Raw genomic sequence first — 14,077 nt, forward strand, 5'->3', positions numbered from 1 at the left:
TCATGTGATACGTATACTACGTCATGTCAATAGTTTCGGCTAATAAGCCACCAAACTTTCAACTTACTTCCCATACTCAAAATTTTTTTCAAATATATTTATGTTACATGTTGGTGGAAATTATCAGTATGTAAAGAATTCCGGGTGGAAATTTTTTAAAAGCTTCTTGAACCTGTCATTCTTATAATTTCGAAATCAGTTCCTTGGTTTGTGAGGGCGCCGAACCTCCATCCGTACATGATACTGTCTAAAGACAACTTAATTCAATTCTAAATTACGTTAGACTCCTAATTATCGAACAATCGAAGAGAGCCGTACAATTAACTAATATCTTCTATGATCTGCCATCCGCCGACAACCACTGAGCATTCAAAACATCATCTAGATAAGTACATAAAAATGTATGGTAATAAACTCATCACGCTAATAATCGGGCGTTTTCATCTATTCTTGCATTACTGTGCCTTTTCAGCATTCCGTTGCAGTCAAATGACATGCGAATGAAAAGCCGCTTCGTTTTTATGACGCGAGATAAGAAAATGCAAGCACCGGCAGTCAAGTCGTGCAATGCCAGGCCAGACCAGTGCGATCGCAATGCCAGAGCACAAGCGCTGCTGCGCCGCCTAGCAGGGTGATCGCACACTTTACGCACTTCCTTGACGCCCCACAAATCCAAGCGAAAGTTAATGGATATACACACATTCATGGCTATGTATGTATATAAAGTAGTGGAAGCGCCATTCGGCATGCGCTGACTTTGCTCAATTTCACAAAATCAGAATTTCATACACATTCGTATACATGTATATGTATAAATGAATGTGTATGTGTTTGAGAACTAGCTCATGAGTATGTGATTTATATTCTATGCACGAGCGAAAATATTTCAAAAATTGCTCAATGATTATGTTTCAAGTAATAGTCGTCAAATAAGAAACAGAACAAGAATGAGTGTGAGAAGGAGCCAACAAATATGTGTATATGTAGTATGTGTGCTAAGTATATTGGAAATGAAAAATACTAATAAATTTTATTATTATTGCGCGTTTGATGTTTCATCGCTGCTGCTGTCAAGACAAAACAAATATATGTGTAATTTGAAAATGAGAATAAAAAATACGCACATAAATACATATGTAAAACATGAATTAGTTATTCTGTATTTATTTGTAAGTACTTGCCCTGTAGGAAAAAATTCTATTCGAAAAAAATGCGAGCTCAATGTGAGTGATATTGAATCGGTTAATCAAGAAACTCAAAACATTGAAATCATATAAATTAATTATAATATTTTGATGGTTCTTATTTTTATATTGAAAAATTTCATTTTTTAAATAAAAGTTTTGTTTTCAACTCAATATACAATATATCCAATTGAAACTGTTTTATATTTAATATACTTTTGTTATATGAAATGTAAGGAATATTTAATTAATTCATTACGGATTTCCTTTGCGTACTTGCCAGCCATATGGCAGTAGTAGGAATTATGAGCGTTACCTCGGCCTTTTTTCAGCATTTTATTCTCATATAAAAAATGAAATATTATTATTATTATTGATACCATTAACAAAAAAATTCTGAAATTTTTGGAAAAAATATTTTTAACTCGGCCATTGCGACGTCACCCCTCGGAAAAAAGATACGCCCGCGTTGGCAGGATATCTTCTTACAGGATCCTCTAAAGTGAAAAAGTACGTGTTTTAGTTAAAACCTTAACTTAAAACTTAGAACTAAAAACTGAAAATGGTATTTTTCGCAGACATTTTTACAAAAAAATGAAAATTTTAGTGAGAATTTCGCGAATTTTTTTTCAAATAGTTGTAATTAACATGTATTAAATTTCATGAAGATCGGTTGAGTATTTCTTGAGAAATCTTGTCTACCGACTTCAAAAACACAATTGCGAGGAAAATGCGTTTAAAGACGACGTACTTCGCCTAGCTAGCCTCGAGCGCAGAAGTTCTCAAGGCCGTATCTCCGAAACTATTACTCGGATCAACTTGAAAACTTAGGACAATATTCTAGAGGTGTTGTGGAATTTAACAAGACAATAACGAAATTCGTTTTTTTGAAACCCGTAAATCCATGTAACCCCTTATCTAAATGGGGGCATCTTACGTTTCGTTTCTGTTATTGCATAAACTCTCTACTCAAATCGTTAAACTTTTTATTTATTTTCTCAGCATTGTAAAAGACATTATTGATTTTTCGCATAATCGTCGTTTTTCATATTCAATTCTTTATCAGTAGGCAACTTCAAAATTCAACTCTCTTTTAAAATTGAGAATTTTGTTTCTCTAAGATGCGCCAGCACCGGTTATTTTGGAATGTTTCTGGGAAATTTGGGATTTTAAAAGCTATTTTATGCTGCTTAAAAAGCAAAAATATATGTCTGAAATAACTTGCAGAATTCTTGAAAGTTTTTGAAACTAGATTCTAGATTGGATCTTTTGTTAGTTTGTACATATGTACATGAAAATTGTGCTTGTCTTTTAAAAATGTACTAAATTCTCACTTATTTTAATAGAAATCTTTATTATCTCAATATAGGCGACTGATTACCATTACAAGCATACCCACCCTTAATCCATAGGCTCTGCTGGGACTCAGTGCCTTCAACGAATTTCGGTTTTCGAGTGCCTTTCTCTAAGTGTTTCGTATTCATATTCATGACTTCGCTCACGTCGCGTCTAGAGTAATGCATTTGATGAAAGTGGGGTCATTAGCTACGTTTTACGGGTCGGGTCCAGCATTAACACGCTTCATACCCAAAACATTAACCAAAATTTATTGAGCCGATTCATAAGAGTTGTTGCTCGAAGAGTATCTGTGTCAAACGCAAGAAGAGCTTTTTTCAGTATTGGGAGCCATTGGGCTGATTCTTAAATAAGAAAATTTGATTCTTTATGACTCAAATACCAGGAGAGGCACGAAAAAGTGATTCTGTTGCATGACACGCTAGGTCTCACGTTGCCAAACCAGTTGAAACCTACCCCACCCGCCATATTGTTTAGATATTGCACCGTCCGATTATTAATTGTTCCGTTAGATGGCACATGATCTTTCACTGAAGCAGTTCTAATCACAAGACGGCATTTGGTTTGATTCTTGGATAACATCATAAGATGAACACTTTTACAGTAATGATATTCGAGCTTTTCCAGAAAGATTAGGAAAAATTATGACTAGCGGTGGGCAATACTTCGAATAAGTCATTTTAACAATTTCCTTACAATAAAATTTCATTTTCATTGATAAACAGCGAGAACTTAGTTGCGAACCTAATAATAGCTAAGACACGCAATCGAAAAAGAAATTAGTCATATGCTAACCAACCTTAGCCAAACTTTTAGTAAGATTGGGTTCAAAACGATTTTTTTTTCAATTTATAATAATTTACAATTTATAAGTTGCACCCACCAATCGAATGAACATCCAAGGAATAAAAGGCCAAAATTTTTGGAAGGTCTCCCTAGTCACCCAAGATACCAACCCATAAATATTCCTACAGGGGCACTCTAAACATAACAGCAACAACAATGTGAGCAATAGCGACAATGACTTTAGCAGGCCATCAACACAAATTACAACAAATACACAGCAACATCGAGTGGCGAGTGTTCTTATCCGCAATTTTATTTCATTTCATTTGACTTTTTTGTTATTACTTTTTTTAATTGCTATTTTTTTCTTTATATGTACATAGTATTTTACGCTCCACAATCGTCGCTACCATTTACAAATCGCTGGAGCTCCGCAGCGCGCCATCGCTTAGCATACAACACAATCGTAGCCAGTTAGCGCATCGCTGCCGGTCGGGAATGGCGTAAAATATTTTTGTTGTAAAAAGTACAAAATGTCAAAATAGTTCTCCGCTCTTTTTTTTTATTTTTGAATTGAGTTGTACGAAATTTGCAATTTCACCAACAGTTGGTGTTCTACACACGTTCGCCGAGGCAACGCGCATCTATTTGTTATGGGACGAAGTAAACAAACGGCTGGAGAAAGAAAGTGAAATAGCCGCGACATTTTATGCAGAAAAGTTAAATTAAAAGAAATTTTATTAAAAAGACGCTGAAAGTAAAAATGTCATCTTGGCGAGCTGCTACATTGTTCTTCTTCTTGAGCGCGCTGTTGAGTTTTGAATTCGTCTCACCTTGGATGAATTTCAACAGTTATGTGTCGAAGAAGCGCACCGATTTAAAAAAACGTTGTCCGAATGTGAGTTCGTTATATTACAGTTACTATAGTGATATCAGCTATATCGTGGGTGTGAGTGTGTGTGTATGTATGCGGTTTTGTTTTTAACGGAAACTGTGAGCAAAAAATATAATATTATCAGTATTTCCTGGGGTATGCGAAGCACGCTTGAATGATTTAATATTAATTTCATGCTTACTTACATGTGTGTAGGAATGTGCATACAAAAATACATACAAATTATATTAATTACTCTATTTATTTATCAGTTGTTGATGAAAGTAACAATGTTGTAATACATTTCAATAGAAATTAATGAGTTTTATCGATGAAATTGTGTTTATATAAGCATATGTGTTCATACATATATGTATATGATATACATACATATGTATGTATGTATGTGTTCAACGCAATATTTTTTCATGTACCGAAATAATTCGCAAAAAATTTTGCAGTAATTATTTTTTAGCAATAAATTTGCGTAAACAGCGGTTAATATATCCACAAATAATTTAACTTCTTACTAACTGTAATTCAGTTGAAATTGGTGGCCACCAATGATGTAATACTTATTTTGTTTATTACGCGCTAATTGGGATTAGGCTAAAAGCACAGTGAAGTGATATACAGCGTCTACCAATAGGAATGACGTGATTTTGACATCTCGTGGCGGACTTGCGTCAAATTTCGTCAGTATAATCAGTAAGATTTGCCATTTCATTATGCCACTTTCACTTTGGTACAACGCCTGGAAATTGTCCAAGATTATTACGCAAATTCATGTTCTCCGGTGGCTACTGAAACCAGTGGCTATCGAAAAATCATTTTCTCAGATGGGATCCATTTCCAGCTTAATGGCTACGTCAACATACAAAATGGTCCTATTGGCGTCACTGAAATCTCCGTGTGGTTCAGCAAACGCAATTGAACCACAAAAATTAACAATTTGGTGCCGAATGTGGTATAAGGCATAAACGGGCCTTATTTCTTTCGAAACGAGGCAGGAATTGCCGTTACCATCAATAGCGAGTTAAGCACAGTATTGGCCGACCTTTTTCCCCATAATTTGATGAAATCGGCGAGGCCTCATGTTTCACGTTTGTCGTTTTGTTTCAAAGTTTGTCGACTCATTAATTTCATGAAATGGTCCAGACAAATAACCGCCAAAATCAAGCGATTTAATGCCTCTAGCTAATTTTCTCTGGGAGTATGTTATATTAAAGACTTACGCCAATCAATCAGTTGCATTTAGCACACTATAGTCGAAATGCTGCTCCTTGTCATCGAACATTAACGAAAATGGGTTTAGATATGCATTTGTACGAAGCTACCTAAGTTCAATTTCGGCGTTTCCGATATATGAGCAATTTCTTAAGGAGAAAAGGACGTGTGCAAAATTTTATATCACAACTGGTGTGCCCTTTGAAACGAGCTCCCACAATTAAAACATAATACTTAGTGGTAGCGAATCCACAACCATTCGCTTCTGTTTTAGAAACAGGAAAAAGTAACTAAGACGATGATTCATCTAACCGAAATTAACCACTTTAACACCATTGCGATCTGCTTTGCCTTTTTCAAAAATATTTGAATGAAACCATCTATAGGGATCATTGTGATGTTCAAAATTTTGGTACCTTTTTTTTTGGGATACGATTTGTCTTTAGCTTCAATAATGTCTCTGGAATATACAGTACTTTGTTCTTCTTGAAATGTGAACGTACTTCTTTGACCTTCCATAACCTTGACAACAAACCGTTACATCTTTGCATGCCCTGGACTCCCTTCCTCGTGTATAGTCCACTTAGATCGCACACTCTCTCATACTCAGGAATGAAATGATGAATCAATATTTTTCCCATAATGATGATTTAACATTACGAATATTTTATATTTAAACAAAAAACATGTTGTCTATATAGCTGACTCTCCGTGGAATCAATACCCAACTTGCTCAGCAAGCAAGAAAACATGACATGAATGGAAAATGGGGCCCATATGCCGACTATTAAAACTCACAAACAAAGGCTTGCCTGGGAACACTATTGTAGAATCTGTCAAGAGGTAGAAGAGGAAGAGACTACAAAACATACATATACAGAACAGCGACTATACTCCATTCCGGTTTGTTATGAAAAGCATGGCAACTATCGGTAGAAGGTTTCTTACAGGATTGGAAGGTGGTTCAGAAAGTATTAATAGTGTGAGAGAGGACTTTAGTCCTAGTGGTTTCCCAATGGGCCTCCCAAAGGCCTAGATTCGTTTTCAGGCATCGATTCTACCTACCTACTTTATTAAAATTATTTTAAAATTTTTATATTTTTTTAAATTGTACCATTCCAACCAAAATATTTGTATCAAATATTTTTACGCTCATAGTTTGCATGGACCAGTCCGGTTCAAATTTGATCTTGAGCGCATATATGCAAATCCGAGTCAATTCTGATTACATGGAGTCAAATAAATTGGAAAAGATGTGTATCGATTTTCTATAATAAATACGCGTATAGGTTTCGCCCCCAGAACTAGGGTCTACCAAAAACATAATGTTTCACATAACTATGAAATCGCACGCTATCACGCTAATATAGCTTACTGATTTCGCCAAAAACTTTAAGCGCATACCAAAAGCTTTTACTAAATGATTAGCCTGCAATGAATCCGCAATTCGTCACATAAATCATAAGATTGGTGCCAAATGGAACATTCAATTAAAGTATGCAAATTTGCGCTGCATTTTCGATTTTGTTCTAAATAATTTACATTCCACTCGAAACACACCTTCCATACAAAATTGCAAAAGTATCGATTTGTGTGTGTTTTGGTGGATATTTGCGGTGTGTGTTCACCTGTGAGTTATTGCACGCGCTTTTCTTTTTGCAAACAAACTAGATCACAGCGACGTGCAACGCCGGCGACTGTCGATCGCGCATCACTTGCCGGGATGCCGAGATGCCGCTAGCAACGTATAGATACTATACATATGTACTATATATAGACATGTGTGTGCATGTGTGCGCGATGTCAAGCGGGCACTGAAACAGAAAATAGCAATTCCAAATAATTCCAAATATACACTTTCTTTTCTGCACTTGGCAGTACGCCCAAACATGCCACACACATAATCCGCTCCCCTTGCGCCAAAGCTGCGCGCCGCGTACTAATCTGGATGGTTGGACGCGCCACCACATCTACACTATCCCAATCACACACACACACAGACACACATGCAAGTATGTACGGTTGAATTGCTGATGCGGCTGCTGTTGTGACCGCATGCGCTCGCATTCTAAATACCTTTTGCTTGAGCGACAGCCACCAAAACAACAACAGCAACCACAACAACTAAATCAGCAACAGCCGCGTAATGCGAAAAAATAGAAAACTTTAATGTAAATACGTTTTTCATCAAATGGAATCTCATCAATATGCGGCACACGCGACACTGCACATTTATCAGAATGACGGAAAAGAAACGACCGCGCGCAGACGAGTAAATCGCTGCTGCCTACCGCCACCTTGGTCAGGCCAAGTCAAGCGCCAGCATCTATGCATGTGTGTGTATTTGTGTTTGTGTGTGTGGCTGGAGTAAGCGCGGCAGGCAATGAGCGTGCGCGCATGCGTTGGGCGATGTACCGTTTTGGCCGCGCCAAAAATCAATCACACTTTCTGAGCGCGCGACGCTCTCAAGATAGAGCCAAATTCATGGCCAACTAAAAGCGGATTTTTTTGTTTTTTGCTTCTGTTGACAGAATGCCATCGCGTTTGCGCATTCGAAATGTGATCCATTTAGTTGAATTCCTTTTTCTGTTGTTGTTTTTGTTGTTGTACACTCATCAACTTTTCTAGTTTAAGATTCTAGTGGGCGTTGGATAATTGCCATTTTTAATGTGCATGAGTGAAATGCTGCGAAAGAAAAAGTTATTTAATATAGATAAAACGAGAGACAGTTAATTCCCTTCATACTTTTGCTTTTAGACACATTTTTTGATTTTAAAGCAGTCACCTAAATTCCAACGGCTTGGCATTAAATATTGGGAAAAAACATAAAGTGTGTACTTTATTACTCTCGGTCATAATCCTTGTCCATCGCAATATATTTTCTCTTCCTGAATTCCATCGTCTTTGCTTGGCTTTATGATTCGAACTTATTCTTCAGACAGCTCACTGTTATATCCATTCAGCGAGTTTTAGAACCATTCAGTCGGTATCTTAAGGGTAATCGCCACAATAGTTCACATTTTGGGTTTTCATCTTTAAAAAAAGTTACAATCTTTCAAAACCTTCTGGAGTTTTGTTCGGCCAATATATTCAATTAGTTCAACCTTTCTCACTCATTCATAGAAAAAATATACTATACCACTCTTTCTGTTCCCACCCACTGTACCAACGTGCTTTCTTCATACCGTTTTTTTTTTCATCCAGAAAATATTGCACCACACCACGTGACACCATTCTTCTTAAACATTTTTCATCAGAAATCTAGTAAATCCAATTTATCCAGAAGGGTGGCGAACAAACGTAAAATGTCTTCATCATTTTAAGAGGACAAAGCAATTTTTGCATTACCAGCGTCTTCAACTTGAGATTTGTCATGAGTATCTCGTCTTTGACGTGTTGAATTTGTAAAAACTCTCTACAAAAGCTTGCCATCTACCTATTGTCAGTATGCTAGGACGGATCCTGCTGGACGGCTGGGCGGATTGCTATCTTAAGCTATAGTAAGACTTTGTTCATAATTTATTCTTCAGAATCTATGTTGTCACCCTCAAAGTAATCTCCCTTGGCCCCCATACATTTGTGCCAATGTTTTTTCCAATCCTCAAACCCATTATTAAAGCCAATTTTAGGAATGACGTTCAATTTGCGTAGAAATTCACCTCTAATGTCTTCAGTTAACTCAAAACGTTTTGCGGAACAGCCAGAAGTCACACGAAACTAATACGTTAGTTGTGCCACTGTATTGATTGAAAATTTGGCGAAAAACTCACGAGGAATCAAAGCAGTATGCGACGGCGCATTATAGTGGTGCAAAAACCAAGAGTTGTCGGCCCACAATTCCGATCTCTTTTTACGAATTGATTCGCGCAAGCGACGCATAACACTCAAAAAGTATTTCTTGTTGACAATTTGGCCGGTCGGAAGAAATTCGGAATGTACTACACCTCGATAGTTGAAGAAAACTCTCAACGTAGCCTAGATTTTGACCTGATTTGACGTGTTTTTTCGGCTTTGGCTCCCCTTTTCCACGATATTCTGCGATCGTCTGTTTCCGGGTCATAAGCATTGATCCAATACTCATCGCTAATAGTAGTATTTTTCATGACATCCTAGTAGCCGGCAAGCATTGTTTTACAACCGTAACCGCAACCCTGTTTTTCGGAAAAATTTAGTGATTTTGGAACCAATTTTTTATTATGTCAAAATGGTTTTCATCGATCCTTCTGATATTCCAACGGTTCCAGTAAGATCTCTGACTGTTAATCGTCGATTCTCAAGCGAAAATTCCTTTATTTTATTGACATGTTGGTCATCAGTTGATGTCGATAGCCGTACTGGACGTAGTATTTGGTACAGATGTCACTGACAGTCATACCAGCCTAGAAATAATATTTCGATAAATGGGTTTTCTCGCATAATTTAAATTAAAAAGTCCTCCTATTATTTGTAAGCAACACTTCTGGTTCGGACGTGAAATTCCAGTCTCATATCATCAAAACATAGACTATGTTTAAACGTCAAGTGATCGTCATCAACTAAAAGGATCTTATCCGAGACGGATTTCGATTTTTTTTATACACGCAACTCCCAAGATAAGATAAATATTGACATACTTACATATATACCTAGCATAATTTTCAGAACAGATAAATGATAGGCTGTTGCACCGAATTAACTTCGCTGACACGAAAACAGGAGAACAACCTTAGCTGGATACTCTTATTATAAAAATTTTAAAATATTTTACCTTTTAACGATTATACTCATTTAGAAGTAAGTATATGATGGAATGTGTAAATTTCTTTGCAGGTTCGTGCCATACGCAATTTTGATCTGGAATCAATGATGGGGTTCTGGTATGTTGTCCAGTATTATGCATCGACGGAAGAGTTGCCAGAATATGCCTGCATGCAAAGCGATTTTACATTCTCCGCCGAGGATCAACATGTAAGTACCCAATACTTATAACATTTCTACATTCTTTTCAACTTTTGTTTTGATATTATAAAGGAATTGTAATAAAAAGAGGGTTGGCAGATTAAGTCCAGCTCGACTCATCAGATGTTGTCATCGTCCATGCCTCTGCACCATATAGCAGGACGAGAATAATAAGTGACTTATAGAGTTTGGTTTTTTTTCGTCGAGAGAGGTCTGTACTCCTCAATTGCCTACTCAGTCCGAAGTAGCACCTTTTGGCAAGAGTTATCTGTGCTGGATTTCGAGGCTGACATTGTTGTTGCTGTTAATACTGGTTCCAAGATAGACGCGGTTGTTGAGGCCAATTATATCAATATAATCGGCGTACGCCAGCAGCTATACACTCTTATTAAAGATGGTACCTTCTCTATTTAGTTCTGCAACTCGAATTATTTTCTCCAAGAGTAGATTGAAGACAGTTCTAAGAGAGTATACATGTATTAAATTTAAAGATTAAACTTTCTTAGTGTAAATACATATGTATGTATGTACATATACAAGTACATATACATACGTATACAGAGAAAATGAAATAATCCATAGCGTCAAAATAGATTGTGATCGGCCTTCATTTGAGCGAAATTAGTTCAAGTACGAAAGCAACTATATATAGTATGTAGCATTTGTTGTTAAGTAAAAGTGCTTATAGATTAATTTAGACATATTTAAATACATACATACATATGTATGAGCAAGTGTCCGAGTCAAATTTGATTACCTGACTTATGAACAGAATTTGATATACATAAATAACGGCATTAATTTAAACTAATTACGAATTTCGAATTCGAAAGTATTTTCGCTTATTCAAATACCAATTTTCATATCAGTTTTCTAATTTACAAATATATTTTCATGTAATTTATACAATAATTTTCAACTTTTCTTTTAGATAACCCTGAATTTTAGTTATATTTTCGCCGAGGATCCATTGCGTGAGAAATTACAGGGCAACATTACCTGGTACATACCCGATTTCGAAACACCGGCGCACTGGATGCACACCGAGGATATTTGTAAGCAAAAACCTTAAAAACTTTAAAAGACATAATTATAGTAAATAATATACGCTCGTGTTATTAATTATTTTTAATATTACAGTGAAAAATTTATATATACCATCTGATCAAATTTAAACCGGACTGAGCCCTATAAACAGCATGGCAAACTGAATCGACAAATAATTTTTTCCTAGATTGGTACAACCCTTTTTATGTTCGTAAAATTTGATCGCCATATGTACATAAATTGTTAGTGTGTGTTTGTTAGCTATTCGCTTACGACACGAAAAGTTTGTCTGGCGATTTTTACCATAGAAAGAAGAGTGAACAAAAAAGTTTTCTAGAAAGTTTGTCTTTGTGAAATTATGACGACGAAATCGTTGAAAATGTTTCAGAGTGGCTTTGGGATGTAAGTCCTTAGCACGAAGACAAGCACACTGCATTCGACAAAGCCATGAAGTTATTGAAAACTTGCCTGAAACCAGCCATCCATCCTCCCTTGATAATGAATAGTCGAAAACGTTAAAAAACAGGGCTTGGAAATCGTCGGGTTGACATCAGAAAGAAAGCAGAGAATCTCGATATGCCTTATGGATCGACTTAATACATTTTGGTTAACATTTTCGTTAATGTTTTGGGTATAAAGCGTGTCAATGCTAGACTCACAGCAAATGACCGGAATCTATTACAAAACGACGTCCGTTCCCATGACAGTCGGGTCAACGTAACCGTAACGGACCCGGAGTTTTATCCGTCCAAGGACTAACAACAACAACAAAAGGACGTAGAGTAAAAGCAGATGCTTGACAACATAGAGGACCCTACACTCACCAAAATCATCATTACTGGTGTCGAGACGTGTGTTTATGAAAAATACGTCAAATGAAGCGAATGGCGCTCCAAAAATGAGCAGAAACCGAAAAAAATTAATATTCGCTGAAGTCACTGAAGGCCATCCCGGCTGAGGCTTCTAAAAAGTATATTGAAAATTTAATTAAACGTCTCTATTGACTCAAAAGCGTATTTTTACGGCTTTTTCTATTAAAATACGTAAAAATCTATTTTTTTTTTATTGTTAGTCCGGGTCAAGTTTGATGAGATGGTATTCTAAAAGTAGATTTGAGTAATTTATCAATTTAATAATTAATTCTGTCAGAGCGGTGGAAAATCAAATAAATATATGTTTTCATCTAACAAGTTTCGGCGGCTTCCCTAAAAGGGAATTAAAAATATACATATTTCTTCTATACATATAAGGTTAAAAACACTTTTCGTATTTTTATGATATTTATTTTTTTATGCTTTGAAATTACAATAAATATATAACTACAAGTTGCTTTTTCTTCAAAATAATTATAGAATCACTATTTTTACAGATGAGGGCATCTACAACACTTACGTCATCGATACAGACTACAAATCGTGGAGCCTAGTAATGCATTGTGCGGAAAAGAAAAAATCACCGCGTTACTTATCAGCTTTGTTGTTGTCGCGAGAACCGCAACTGGGCGATAATGTCATAAACTTCTTGAGGTATTTTAACTTATTACACTTTATGTGTGTATAAATATAAAAATAATAATACTTTACCAAAATGTACATAAATAATCAGTTTATTTATGTTATATTATGACATAATATGCATTTTTAAGTGTACCTAAGTACATATGAACTAGTAACAATACTTAAATCCATAACCTACTACATTTTCTAGGGAAAAGCTACCACGTTACGATATTGACCTGTCGTTTATGTTTCCGATTAATCAGACGTGCCATAATTTAATGGAATCGGTTAATGACGATCCTCTTGCTTATATACTAAACGAAGAGAAGGAAGAAGAGGAGTCGACGAATAAAGTCAAACTTATTTTAAAAACATGAACCAAACTCAAAACAAAAAATGTGTATAATACTAAAGATGTGTGTACGTAGACATATAAGTATTCAATAAATTTTATAATTAATTTAGTTTATATTTTTTATAAATATGTCAATATAACCAAAATATACATATGTATGTATTTACATATAAGTATAATATGTTTCATAAATATGAAGATACTGCTGATATGGTATGTGTTTGATATTTGAGATATCCAAGAAATACTACTTCGATGAAGCTACACCATCTCATTTCTACACTATCCATGTTAATGTTCCAACGTTCGTCATCCCTGCCCGATGTGTACTCGACTGCTTGTTAGAAATGTCAAAACATTTATTAGCCCGTATGATTTTAAAATAATTAGGGGGGGAAAAATTAAAAAAAGTAATAAAATATATAATATACACATTTCGGTTTGCTATGTATGTATGTATGTATATAAACAAATGGCAATTCATATGTTAAACACAATTACAAAGAAATTTTCAAATGAGTATTGTGTTTTACTAAAATAGAATAAGGTTATGGACAAAAGCTGGACCATACACTTATAAATGGAGCCTATCCAATAATTATATTCTTATTTAATATTTCCTTTAATTTTTAACAAAATTTTCACACTTCTATAATCTCTCAATTACCAAAATAATCCACCAGATAATCACACGAAAATGGCAATACCGTCAATGTGGTGAATATGGAACGAGAAAAATAAAAATGGCTCCGATACATAAAAGCAGTAAACCTCGCCAAAAATAATTTTCATTTTAAATCAATTTCAAACC

General features: G+C 35.5%; 1 protein-coding gene across 1 annotated transcript; it reads left to right on the forward strand.

Annotated features, from left to right (window-relative positions):
• The first annotated feature begins 3,797 nt into the window (after positions 1–3,797).
• LOC120776001 lies at positions 3,798–13,763 on the forward strand. The gene is made up of 5 exons (XM_040106433.1): positions 3,798–4,224; positions 10,237–10,374; positions 11,297–11,420; positions 12,782–12,938; positions 13,120–13,763. Exons 1-5 carry the CDS (start codon positions 4,090–4,092, stop codon positions 13,286–13,288), a joined length of 723 nt encoding a protein of 240 aa, XP_039962367.1. The 5' UTR covers positions 3,798–4,089; the 3' UTR covers positions 13,289–13,763.
• The last annotated feature ends 314 nt before the right edge of the window (positions 13,764–14,077 follow it).

The sequence above is a fragment of the Bactrocera tryoni genome, chromosome 4 (genome assembly GCF_016617805.1).
Source record: "Bactrocera tryoni isolate S06 chromosome 4, CSIRO_BtryS06_freeze2, whole genome shotgun sequence".
NCBI lineage: Eukaryota > Metazoa > Arthropoda > Insecta > Diptera > Tephritidae > Bactrocera > Bactrocera tryoni.